The sequence below is a fragment of the Peromyscus leucopus genome, chromosome 6 (assembly GCF_004664715.2).
Source record: "Peromyscus leucopus breed LL Stock chromosome 6, UCI_PerLeu_2.1, whole genome shotgun sequence".
NCBI classification, from domain to species: domain Eukaryota; kingdom Metazoa; phylum Chordata; class Mammalia; order Rodentia; family Cricetidae; genus Peromyscus; species Peromyscus leucopus.
Genome location: NC_051068.1, coordinates 33,792,967 through 33,807,156, shown reverse-complemented (window position 1 = coordinate 33,807,156; position 14,190 = coordinate 33,792,967). Strand labels below are relative to the sequence as shown.

General features: G+C 41.3%; 1 protein-coding gene across 4 annotated transcripts in view; it reads right to left on the bottom strand.

The window, feature by feature from the left end:
* Trpc4 (transient receptor potential cation channel subfamily C member 4) overlaps positions 1-14,190 on the bottom strand; it is a 176,981-nt gene that overhangs the window by 121,186 nt on the left and 41,605 nt on the right. For 3 of the 4 annotated variants that reach the window (XM_028873358.2, XM_028873357.2, XM_028873360.2), the window contains one exon: positions 10,696-11,100. The exons of the other annotated variant lie outside the window; for it this stretch is intronic. In XM_028873358.2, coding sequence (XP_028729191.1) covers positions 10,696-11,073 — 378 coding nt within the window. In that variant the 5' untranslated portion in view covers positions 11,074-11,100. The remainder of the gene's footprint in view (positions 1-10,695; positions 11,101-14,190) is intronic. 4 annotated transcript variants of the gene reach the window in all.

Here is a 14,190-nt window from a genome sequence, read left to right as displayed (position 1 = left end):
AACAGAACCAAGAGCGGAGGACCAAGCCTTCCACACACTGGCCCCAGGAGAGCACTTATGATCCAAACCATGGCCTCTCCCGGAACATTTCACCTCCTTATCTCACTGTCTTCAGCTATGACCCTTCCTGTGGGTCAGCTGTGGCGGAGGTGAAAGGGGAAACAGTGACACAGGTATGTGCAACTGATAACACACTGCATCAACCTCTAGGATCGGTTCAAAACCCTCTCAACCACCTCCGGTTTTAGGGAAAAGTATTTCCATTTCTGTTAGTTTTATCATGAAGGGATATGTGAGTGGGGTGTGCAGGCGCCTGGTTACTGGGGTCTACTCACAGAGTAGGGAAAGTCGATACAGCGGTTCGTGTGTTCGTCGAAATCCTTGAGGTGTACAGAACAGGACAACGACAAATCCAGGACAGGGCCCTTTAACCCCATCTCCACGAACGCAAACGGGGAAAAGTTCTGTGTCGACCGCAGAATATCCTCCTCCAGCAAGATGGCAGTGTCTGTCCCTGCCGAGTCTCAGCCGTCAAGGATCAGCTCGGAAAGAAGCTGCTGGCAGAATCCCTGCCTTCCACCGGAGCGCTGATGTATGCTTGGCCTGACATTCATCTCCCACACGCCTGCTAATGTGCCGTTCTCACCTCCCTCTCCCCAGCAATTTCTCAATGTGCCAGCAGTGTCTCCCTTATTACTGCCAATCTCTTCCTGCAACCATCGAGGAGGCAATCAGGCAAGTTCTGTGAATCCAGTGATTTTAATGCTATTGAGATATTACCAGGAGCCTCTGGCTGAATGGGTTTCAGGATAATTCTGCGGAGCCACGGTGCTCAAGGACCAGGCTTTATTCCCAGGCCGTGTGGCATGCTCTCAAACGCTGAGGCAGCTTATGAGATGACCAAAGAAGGAGTTTAGTAAAGCCAGTGAAAGCAATCAAACCTACACTCGGCTCTCTCTAGGGGTATTTATTCAGACTCTCTGCACCTCAAAGTCTTATCCCTGACAGTTAAACACTGACCTCCGACCCAGAGTTTCTTCCCTTTAGTGTGTTCAGCTCTATTATTTAGCAGAGACTGCCTTAGATAAGTGTTCCGTGAAGTTTGTAAGACTCCTGTAAGAGCCAGTAAAAAACGAACTCTTAATTCAGTGCTGTCATTAAGGAAGCTGGAAAGAGCCAGTTCTGTTCAGTTGGCCTTCTGTGTCAACCACGGAGGACTGAAAACAGTTACAAAAATTAAAAATGGCCTCTGAAGCGAATATAGTTTTTTCTTGATTTTCTCCAGACCATACAAGAATTTATTAGACATTAAAATTACAGTAAGCCTTGCGTTGGTTTTCTGTTTCTGTAGTCCTTGCCTGACATATCAACCTGTAAAGAAAGAAGTCTCTTTAGGCTCACAAGATGGGAGAGCCGGTGGCTGCACTCATCTGGATCTGAGGTGAGATGGCACACCATGACGTCATGATGGGAGTGTGCATGTGCATTGGGGTTGGCCATTCACCTCACACCTCACACAGGGAGAGTGGAAGAGGCAGGGCATGTCCTCAGCAACCTGAAAACCTCTCACCGGGCTCCAATTCTCGCAGTTCCCTCCACCTCCTGGGAGCTCTACAGGCTGAGGACCACACCTTTAACACACAGGCTGTTGGGGAGTTACAGGAAGTATTGTCTGTAACCAACAGACGATTTCCTGCATGCAGTTTGTATGCAAATATAGACCACTGTCTATAAGGAACGTGAGCACCCCCAGGCTGCAATATATGAAAGAATCCTGGGACTAATCCCCTTTAGATAGCCATAATTAGCTACTCGTGTTGACTCATTCATGTTAGCTACTCTGTCAAATGGCCGAAACAAAAGAATTTTCCATGACACTTGCTCTGACGTTCTCATGAGGTCACAAATGGTCACAAATGTGTTCTAGATCTGCTGTGGGGCGCCAGTATTATTTTTAAATGTGTTGTGGGGCTCAGGGGATGGCACAGGGATTAAGAGCACTGGCTGCTTTTGCAGAGGACCTGAATTCAAGCCTTAGCACCCACATGGTGGCTCACGACCAGCCAGAACTCGAGTTCTAGGGGAATCTGTAGCCCTCTTCTGGGCTCTGCAGACATTAGGCACACATGTACATATATGCAGGCAAAACATCCATACACAGAAAGTGAAATCCAGAATATAAGATCTAAATTGTTATTCCTATTTCATTTCTTTATTCCTGATGTCATTATGCACGAGTATAGTTGTGCTAATGTCCCCTACCGATAAAACTTTATCACCATTTCAAACACACCCATGTACATTCTGTCAGAAGCTACGAGGAAATGTTGCAACTAGGTTACACAGGAGACAGGGTGAGAACTGTGCAAAGGAAAAGCCAGCCAGCCACCCACTGTCACTTCTTTTAAGCAAGAAGAGAGTCCACATCAAGTAATACAGTTGCTGTTATCAGCGTTTCTCAGCCTCCAGCATCCATCTACGCTGTGTGTGAGAGTTTGAACCTTCTCTCGGAGAGCTGTGCTCGCTACACTCTGGCATGCTCAGAGCTCATAACTGGGCATGTCTGCCCAGTGCTTCTAATAAATGATTCCAACAGCATTGATGTGGAACGTGGACCTTAACAGATTCAGAAAACGAATCCACAAAAGGCAAATGATGACCATGAAAATAAGAACACTTCCTGCAAGCTCAGAAAAGGGATTCTAATTCTAATCCCTCCCCTGCTCGTGGTCCTAATAGTAAAGCAGTAATGTTCATTTTGCTCATGAAGAGGGAAGGGCAACAGGCCAGTCTGAAGAGCATGTTCAAATCAGTGGCCGCTCATTCTGGCCATAGTATAGACTTCTCTAGTTTCTACTTCTTCTTGTGCTAAATGTTTTCAATTACATTCAGTGACTCACTTTTAGTTTTATAATTAGTAAATTCTCATAGAAGCATATTTGCAGATTTAATTATGACTTTTAGAATGATTTTATTTTTATTTATGTATTTGTATGCATCTCTGCATGTATGGTACCAATGTATATACGGGTGCCTAGGGAGGCTAGAGGAGGGCTTCAGAACCTGTGAGTTAAGAGTTACAGGTGGTTGTCAGCCATCTGGTATGACTGTTGGGAATGGAACTTGAGTTCTGTTAAGACTAGCAAGTGCTCTTAACCACTGAGCCAGCTCTCCAACCCTAATCACATTTTTAAAAATATGTTAGAGAACCTTAATAATGAATAGCCTCCCCAAAGCTTTTCATCAGAGGCCATGTTTGAAAGGCTATGCACTGGGGACCACTTAGCATCTTTGATGGACATAGACATTTTAATTAAATTAAGTATGGTAAGTTTAAACTGCTTTGAGAGTAAGAATATAGAAAACTTCAAATGATGTCCAAGTGAAGGGGCTTCCATTGTCTGTGTTCTTTGAACATATTGCATTTTAACTTTCAAATCTCTATGGTGATTTGAACAGTAGGACTGTCAACCTCTTCTTCATTATGAGAGAGTTAGGGTTTAAATGACTATATTATTTTCCTGACATTTGCAAAAAGGAGTTATATCCAGGCCTTTCCCTTCTGAACTCTTGGGACATGTTCTTACACCTTCTATTCCAAGAGTAACTCAGTTTCTCTGCCAGGACTCAGTTTCTGTGCCAACAAGCAGGTACTGTTTCTCTAGGAAATCTAACACCAGGAGACAGAAATATCTACACTTGGAGACTTCTTCTTGCTGGAACCTGTGTTGGATTTTCACCTGATGTTTTTCAAGTGGGGTAAAAATCCTTCACTCTGTGGGCTCCTGACATATCTGGCGTGTTTCACTTTAATAATATGAGCTGTGTGGTGCTGGCTGACAGGACAGAGCAAGGGAGCCCATGCCCAAGGGCTAATGGGTAACTGCTGGCCTTCCCATGACCAGGGAGGCATTCTGCATATGAGCAAGCACAGCTAATTAACTGAAGCTACCTTACTATACCAACAGTGTTTCAGGGGTCGTGCTTTAACAGGATTCCATTTAGAACTATTTAGTTCTTTCCTGACTGCCGTCCACCCGCTGACTAAACGCAGTCTATGCTCTGTGTTGTAACAGCTTTAAAAGTCCCTGCTGTGGAATAACAAAACTCAATCTATTTTTCAGATCTTCAAAGTACTTGTTAATACCGACTACACTGTATTATAAAACAACAACAACGAAATCCAATGTGGAGACGATTTTTAGCTATTTCACTCCAGAGGCAGATTAAGAAAATACTGTGCATCATTTTTATTGATGACCTGGCATGAGAGTTTAAAGAAAGGAGAATTGTGGACTGATGTTACTAGATCTCAAAGTGGGATAAACATTTTGAAGAGGTGAGAAATAGCACTGTTTTGTGTATTTTTGAGACAGGGTTTCACTCTATAGTCTAGGCTAACCCTGAACCCACAGTGATCCTCCTGCCTCGGCGTCCCAAGTGGGGTTACCATAGAATGCCACTGCAATGACTGCCTTGAGAAATGACATCTTTATTCCTCATAGTTTATTTGTCTTAGGTTCTTTCATTCTCCTGCCTGCTGTGAGTGTTGATGGTAGGTGATTACGAGTTCACGGATCTTTAGGCTCATTTACTTTACTGAGAGCAGGCAGATTCACACTGTGTGCCTACTGTTGATATCCCAGACTTGACCTAAGGCAGGAAGTCAGGAGAACAAATAGGAGAAGCCTCCCTTAGGTGAGCCATGAAGGACAGTCACAGAGTTTTCATTCTACCAATGAATCCATGCTCTAACTAAACTAGGCTGACTACATCTTAGTCTACTTGTAATTTAATAATCCCTGTATGAAAGTTATGAGTGTGGAAGGCAAAAAAACCAATGACTTTTGCTGAAGCCTAGTTTAAAAAAAAACTGAATAAACTTTTTCAGAGTGTCTGATTCTTGAAACAGAAGGCATATGGAGGCAACAAAAAATATTGTATTTGTTTAACAAACAGGTCTACTCCAAGTACCCAGGGATTTATTTACTAAGCATCCACAGTCAGTGAGAAGGGTTCTATATTTCTAGTTATTTGTATTTTTGCTTGGACATGTTTTTAAATTAACATGCTAATGCCAGGATTCCATTTCACAGTCTTTGGTTTTTCTGATTTCATAATAGTTAATGTTTCTAAAGCCATAGAATTGTATTAGAGAGACTGCTGAGCCTGTAAACCCATCCCCTGTATGCACTGGCGTGGAAAGGAAAGAGCAAACTGAATTCCTCTGTGCTCACCCTGAACTGGGTTCCGACTGGCAAATATTACATTTTTCAAATGAACAGAGGTGCCATGTAGTCTTCGAGGGTAAACTGATGATGCTGAAGTTAGCCTTCAGGACATTCTGGGTTATTAGTCTATATGTGTCTGCAGGAAAGGAAAGGTAATGGCATGGCCCAGTTATGGCAGTATTATTATGTTGGCATCACGTGTAAATTTATAAAAGTGACTTTTCAAGATGTAAGTGTCACTGGGCTTTGAAAAGCTGATGGGGTTAAGTTTAGCAGTCACAGAACCACAGCCCAGGGAGATGCAGGCTTCTCAAATCAGAAGTGGAGAAGAGGGCCAGAGGCCAGCCTTCTATCAATCTGCTCCTGCCTTTCCTTAATATTTCACAGCTTCTAATGACTATTATTCAGACACCATGGCAATGGCAAGGAGCATGGAGGGTCACAACATTTATTGAGCAAGCAGACTTAAAATGGCATTGTAAAATTTAGGACAAATATACAAACATAAAACCAGAGCATCTCTTTAATGTCTATTTTTACCCTAAATTAGAACAATTAACAATTCAAACATCACCTATTCAAATTGGTGCTGTGGCTAAAGCCAGGCCAAGTGGATGAAGAGTTATTTTCAAGGGCCGAGAAGTTTCAAGGCTGATGATTCTTAGCTTTGACATGGGAAATGTCACTGGAGACATGTCGTCCTTTCATTGCCTCACCTATTAAGAGGGGCTAACAGGAGTGCTTGCCTTCATGAGATGGAGTAGATATTTCAAAGGGGCAACAGAAGTAAAATCCTTAATTTAGCTACTAGCATCGTGGCAGGCTACTCTGGCCAATGCCGTCATTAGCTTCTTCACTGCCGTCAGTGTGACTGTATCAATGTTGGTAGGTAGCTAGGGCATTAAAGATGCTTCAGTCAGGCCAAATCCCAGGCACTTTGTGAATCCTCCTTCCCTTTTCATCTTTTTGAAGTAAAAGGCTGGATTGTATGCCTTCTCAATCTGTGCTGGATATAGAGTCCTTGAATGGTTTGTAGTCAGTCCAGCTATAGAATCAATGTGTCTTCAACTGAACTACTCCAGGATCTCACTGTTGAACTAATTAATATCATTCTAATGGGATTTCAAGGGGTTAGCTGGAATCTCCTGAAAACCAGGTTAGCATCATATAGTTTAACATCTGACACAGACAAGTATGTTTGTTCTGCCAGTTTCAGCATCCCCTAAGTCATAGCTCTTAATCTTATGTCCAGACAAGCATCAGCCCCTTCTGGGAACTTGCTAGAAGTATAAATTTCAGGGTGTCATTTCAAAGTTGCTGTGTCAGGAACCACGTGGGGACCAGCATCCATCAGGGCCAGCCTGTGATTCTGAGGATGCTGATGGGAATAAAGACTGGGATACACATACATACAGATACACTGGGGTAAATGTCGCTGTCATTTATCTGGCCTCTGAAGATATCTACAAGGAATGTCAGCCGGAAATAGTTCAAAGTCGAGTAACCAATCAACGGATGAGGCTGAGAAATCATCTTTGGCTACTGTCTCTAGGGAAGTGGGGGGGGGGCTAAGAAGAGTAGAGAAAAGTTCAGAAAACCAAAACATAACAGAGGACATCAGTGTAAGGATACTAGCAAGGGGGCTGTCCCAGTGAGAATACATGATGTACCACCTTCACACAGCTGTTAAGAATCAGATTTGCTATGTTCTCACTGTACCAAAGAAATCAGCTATTGTTCTTCTCATCATTATATCAATAATTTAAAAAGCCTTGACATGCCAAAACCTAGTTTATGAAGAACTACATTAAGTACAGAATTAGTTTTGTGATTATCTTCTACTTAACTGGGAAGAATAAACCTTTTCAGTAAAAGCCACACTGAGAAAAGTTACTTGATATGCTAAAAACCCACAAATACTAAGCTTAAGAGATGAAAAATCACATTAGGAACTACAGAGATGTGGGTGATTTATTTACTTTGCTGTCCTTATGTTTTATTTATCTACTTATCCAAATCCCACTTAGACCTACAATTCTAATTAACTCTGAGGTATCAATATCCATTAAAAACTAAATATATCCAGTCTGGTCCCTTAGGCCTTTTCTCATACAGTCTATTTCAGCCAATGCATTCTCTCATAATTTCCCAAGGTATTAAGCCAAACATCCCTATCTTTCCCCTTTACATCTGTCTCCTGATCTCTCACACCTTCTCCCCTGTAACACAGTGTGTTCATCAAATCCAGTTATTTTAACTTCACAAAGATTAGAGGATTTTTTCCTTTCATCTTTTCTGTCATGACCACCTTTATTCTTAACTCCATGGTGGATTTTTCCCATTCCTTCTTTATAACTAGAGCTTAACACTCTTGAGAATAGGAATGCTGTCTCTTTTTAGGCTCCAGCACAAGGCCTAGCAGGCTAAACCAGAAATTGCTCCCCGGTGAGTGTAATTAAGAAGTACACCAATTCATTGGCAGTCTCCCAGCGCTGATGACTTTGGTATACCACCAAACACTGGGTCTTTTCCAGAGGAAAAGGTGTATCATGTGGCAAATTTGTAAAATAATATCTATAATGCACAGCATATTTCAGGATCTTACTAATTTGCTAATAATTTGATTTTAGTGGCTTTGTATTAGAGCCTCTTTCCTGGCCTTTACTTCAAATTACATTTATCAAACCTTGTAGATTATCACTGTTTTCATGTTTTAATAAACCAGTGACCTCAACATTAGTGTGTCAGAATATCTGGGGATGGATATGTATCTATACATCTAGAATGTGGTGTATTACCCACACAAGATAATCTCAATAAATGCAAACCTTACCTAAAAATTCACACTTCATTTGAGAGGGGAAAAAAAAGGTCCATTTAAAAATATACTTGTTTCCCATGTCACGTGATGTATGAAAACTGACATTCCAAAAGATGTTGTTTGTGTCTAAAAGACGTGCTACCTAAGGAAATAACACACACACAGCCAAACACTAATGGAGAAAAAGCAGCTCTCAACACATCCTTTACGGACTTTTATAGATTAAGTTTGTACAGTCATGCTGCCAACGTCCCATTTCCATTGTGCAGCACACCAGGAACTCTAAGGTGGCCTAAAGTTGTTCTTCAGAAATAATCAAGTTTTAACAATTAAAAAAAAAAAAAAAAGGACAGTGTTTCTTTATTATCCTTCACCAAAGTGGAATTCTAAAATGCACAAATAGAAAAGGAATTCTTGGCCAGAAGACTCATGTGAGAGACATCTTCCAGAAACACATGGCCTGGGAAGCTTCAGAGCCCTGGCAGACTGCAAGCCTTTACTACTTTCTATTAATAATCCGGGTCCAAGTGCCTGTAAGGAGCCAGGACCTACTTGTGAGATGAGGACTTTGCTCAGAAGTTGAACATTTTCCAACAAATACTCTCATAATAGCAGGTACCTTCTCCAGACACCAGATTTCTCCGGTTAGCACAAACGTCATTGTCTAAAGGGACACTGGAGAACCCTCTAGAAAACAGAACTGATGAGTTCCTTCAGTAACCATGAAAAACACATCGGCCGACTATTTTGTTCTAGAGACTTCTGGGCTACTGATGGTCTACATGGAAGACTTAACAACTGGCCTATGGCTACCTAAGCCAAGTTAAAACAAGAAGATATATAATATAGTGTGTTGCTACTAAACATGTAGATGCTTTTAGGGTTAGGATTACAGACATAAGTTTAAAGCCAAAAGGTGACTAAGGGTAGCAGCTTGGGCCTTCAATGTTTCCTAGGAGCTCCTGTATGGAAGCCTTGGTCCCAGGGTGGCAGGGTTCAAAGGCAGAGCTTTCAGGAAGTGATGGAGGGCTTTTTCCTCATGAATGCATTGTGTTAGCACTGGATGTCTAGATTAGCGGGCTACTGGGATATGACAGAAAATCTCACAGGTAGGGCCCAGCAAGAGGAAAGAGATCATAGAGGCCATGCCCCTGAAGGGTGTAGGTTTTCTCTAGCCCCTGAGGCTTTTGTCCTTTCTCTTGGCCCTTGTGAGGAGGTGAGCAGTTCTCTCTGTCATATCAATCACCATGCTGTTCTGTCTCACCACAGGCCCATAGTGAGAGAGCTGAGCAACCACAGGTAATTGTGAGAATCTGCCATTGCTCCCCTGAGCTGGTTAATCTCCAAAGCTGTGTCACAGTGATGGAACTCTAACACTAAGAGACTAGAACCTTAGCTTACACCCATTAAACCAGATTCCTACTTTTTCCATCTGGGTGTTTGAAATGCCTTAGTGGTGAAGGGAAAACACGGGGATACAACAGTAAGCACGTCTCTAGGTGTTACTACAGCTTGTATGCCCCAATCTAGGCTAGCTCAAGTTTCCAAGGGTCAATGATTCTATCAGCGAAGTGTAACAATATAACAAGATAACCCACAACTGTATATGGAAACAAACAACAACCAAGCTAGCAAAGCAATAGCAGAGAAGTATGATTCCGTAGAGTGTGAGTTTATCAATGTGTTGGTTCAGAGAAGAAGTAGGAGGGAATGAGGATGGGATTTGAGAAATGCATCATGAGACACAAGGTTTCTCAGAACTCAAAGAGATGGTCAGCCCCAGTTTTCAACACTAACTGTGAAGACATTGATAAAAGTCCTTCAGAGAAGCAAGACGATTGTAGACATAGCACAGCTTGGCTATGTGACTCCTCGCACTATCACTTTTCAGACACAGAAAACTGTACGTTGTCCAACACGGCAGAAATTACTAGAACACATCTTAACAAGATTCCACTTTGAAAGGCAGATTTTGGGGGACATGATAGCATCTGCAATTTCTCTGCAATTAGTCCATGGTTAGCCTTGATGCAAGGAAGGAAAGGGGCCAGTGTCTAGGGAACAGGATCAAACCAGCCTTTCGGACACAGCAGAGGATAGTGACAAAGGAAAGGTCCAGACAGATGAAAACATCCTTGCTTGTTCCCATCCACAGTCCCTCTGTCGCTACAGTGGCCAACACACGGAGAGTAAGCAGGACACACCGCACTGAACTCACGTTCGCTTCTTTTCACAGCACGAAGGTGCTGCTACACTTCTGCCATTAAGCAATATGTTGCAATCCTCCTACAGATAGAGTTGAGCTTCTTTCTAGCAATTATTTCTGCTTCTTTAAGGATGAATTTACAAGAAGCCTTGAGAGTGTGTTAACAGACAATATCAAAATTAGATAGATGGTGATATCCATCCACTTTTTCCAGAAGATGTAAGGACTCGCAACATGCAAGGATGTTAAATAGAAAAATAATCCAACAAAGTACAATTTGGTAGTTCAGAGTGTTGAAATGAAGTGAAAGGCCCAAACACACACACACACACACACACACACACACACACACACACACTCACTCACTCAGGGTGTTTACAAATCTAAAAAACCCTCTTCTAGGCAGAATAAGCCAAACACAACACTTTCATGCCCACCTGCTTCTCTCCACTTGGCTTTTTGTGGTTCAGCAACAGCTCCACGGCTCCAACCACCTCTTTTCTGATAGCATGAAGCAGCGCGTCGCCAACATAGACGTTGAAACTTAGCAAGAGTTCAATCAGCTCCAGGTTCTCGTTTTCAATGGCGATGAGAAGAGCAGTCCTTCCAAGGGGGTCGATGCAGTTAATGTTGATTTTAAAGTAAATCTCAGCTTCCTCCAGAGATTTCTTGACACTTGCAAAGTCCCCCTTTTCCACTGCGTTCAAGTAGGCTTTTTCTGACGGCGAGAGTTCAGATTCTGCTCTGACAATCCTCAGCGGGATGCGGTCTCTGTAGGGGGCGTTGACATTTCTTTTGTAATAGAACTGAGCCATGCTTCAGGCCATGCTAGTCCATCATCTCTGGAAGCACACACAGAAGGCAGATTGTGAGTATCAGCATGCCTCCAGGGCAGCACGCATGCCAGCAGACAAGGAATCATTATCGACAAAGATAGTATCGCTATTGATGAGTAAAAGGTGCTTCTCCTTAGGTAAGGGACATAGATACTCAGTTGCCTAGAAGGCAGAAGTTAAATTTTATTTTAAAGAATTTTCATTATGTGTATGTATGTGTGCATCTGTGAGAGTGCACCACACACATACAGGTGTTCACAGGGGACAGAAGAGGGCATTGGATTTTCTGGAACTGGAATTAAGAACTGTTATGAGCTGTCATATGGGTGCTGGGAACTGAACCCAGGTCCTCTGCAAGAGCAGCCAGTGCTCTTAACCACTGAGCCATCTCTCCAGCCCCAACATTAATCTAAGAATAGAAAGTTATCTTAAAATTTTAAAGTAACATCAGTTGGAGACATTGAGAAGTTATTCACAAATATATATCTACATACACATATTTGTGTCTATGTGCGTGTATATGCATCTGTATGCCTGTGCCTATACACACACATACAAAGCACTTTAAAAATTAGAAGTCATGCCTTTAGGGTTCCATCAGGAACGTCCAAATGTACCATTCACTATGAATTTTGCTGATCACGAAGCTGCTGCTATGGTTGTAGAGCAGAAAAGTCAGAAAAAAAATCTTCTCATTTGTCATGTAGTCAGTTCTTAACATTAATTACTAAGTATTCACATCAAAGTTAGTGTAAATTCCTGGAACCACTGTTAATGAAATAACATTGGTTCTAGTGAATGCAACTTTATTTCTTTTGTTCGTAAGTGAATTCAGTGAGGGGGAAAGAATGAAACTGATGACATTATTATCAAGATGAGACTGTGCCACTCAACATGGAAGCAAAGACAATACAGGGAAGGAACACACTAGGAAAAGATAAGTTTCCAATTCTGCCACCTCTGTGATATGGCCATTCATGCAGTGTAGGGACGGGCTCATTCAAACACTTATTTTTATTCCGAATTCACAGTAAAGACATAGCTGAAGCAGACAAAGTGAATTTAAAACGGTCGTAAGTGAAAACAGCCACCGGAAGCAGCACTGTGTCAGCATAAACCCGGTGGTGTGAAGTCTCAGTAAAATGAATTATATTTTACATATAAATTATTTTTTGTTGTTTTGTTTTTGTTTTTTGAGACAGGGTTTCTCTGGGGAGTCCTGGCTGTTCTGGATCTCACTCTGTAGATCAGGCTGGCCTCAAACTCACAGAGATCCACCTGCCTCTGCTCCCGATTGCTAGGATTAAAGGCATGAGTCACCACCGCCCTGCTTACATATAAATTCTGTACTGAAGTTTTCTGCATCTCATACCTGTTATTTTATTCTCTGAAACATATGTTTATGTATACAGTATGAAATTAAAATAAGTAGGTCATTTAAACCATTTGCATATTCCTATTAATTGGTATGAGCAAATTAACCTGATTTGAATAGTGATTTAACTGTAGATTAAACAGACTTTGCACTAATAAATATGACCATATTTTAGAGATTTTTAAAAAAATTTTTAGTCCTACATGTATGTGTGTGTCTATGTATAGTTATGTGCACAAGAGTAAAGGTACCCACAGAGGTCAAAAGAGGGCACTGGATCTCTTTGTGTGACATCCCACATAGGTGCTAGGAAGTGAACTCGGGTCCTCTGAAAGAGCAGGAAGTCATCACTGCTGAGCCATCTCTCCAGCCCCAAATAGGAGCACATTTAACAGTTTTCAGATAGAGAAACTGAGTTGTTTGCATATAGCTTCATTCTGTTGGTGATTTCAATCATCACATAATTAAGTTTCAACCTTTGGCTCAAGATTATTCATCATGAGTTCTCTAATATCTAGGCAGAGGATAATACCTAAGACCATTGTTTCATAACCTATTTAGTATGTTAGAACTGACATTTTCGTCAGGTATCTTCATTGACTATGTAAGACACAAGTATGTCACATTTATTAATATTACACATACAAATTAGTTAAGTAAAGCCTGAGTATAATTTAATTATTCTGAGGATGTTTTGACTCCTTATGAAATTAGAGAGGAATCATTTCTATTACATAAGGGCAAGGAGGCTTCAATATTCTTCTATCATATTGAAAACATCTACAAATCAAAGTTTTTTTTATTCTATCTCTCTCGCTCTCATTTTTAGAATCTGATCTTGAAATCCCATTCCTGCACTGGAGTCGCTATTAAAATCTTTGTCTTTAAAGGAGAGGGTGAACTATTTCCTCAGGGCCTCTTTCACATCCTGAAGTTAGTATCCAAAAAACCTGGGATCAATGCCACAGACTTCACATGCTACTTCTGCCTGGACCACAGCCTGCATGTTTCCTGCTGGTGACATCAGCATTTCTGTTCTATTTTCATGGTATACAAACTTCTGTTATCTCATTTTTCCTTACATACAATACTTAGGAAAATAGCTTTTTTTTGTATGTTCTTACCAAATCATATATTTTTGTTAAGAAAGTAAACATGGGTAAAAATTAAACTACAAGTAAATTACATACATGTATATCATATGAAAAATCTGTATAAAGAGTAATTCATCAAGATTGGGAACAGGTCAAAAGGATGAAGAACAATTTCATTCCATTTCTTTTTTAAAATACTACTAATAAAAAACCGAGGAACTGCATTTTACTTCTCACTTACAAAATACAAATAGGACGCCAGTGTACAGAACATTGGGTATTGGAGAATTGGGAGCAGGGAGGCAGAAGAAGAGAAATGAGCTTTAATTAAAATTTGGTTCATCAAATCCAGCTAACTTCCACAAACAGAACTCATTCAAGTGCATTTTAAAGTAATACTGTCCTGAGAGAAAATGCTGGTATTTCATAGGTGAAGTGAGTGTATGATATCTAAGAAAACCTGTTTGGATGGCCATAGTAGGAGGAAATCAACACAGAACAAAGAACAAGTAAGAAGATAAGAATCACTGGGCAGTGGTGGTGCATGATTTAATCCCAGCACTTGGGAGGTAGAATCAGGCGTATCTCGATGAGTTCGAAGTTAGCCTGGTCTACAAAGCAAGTTCC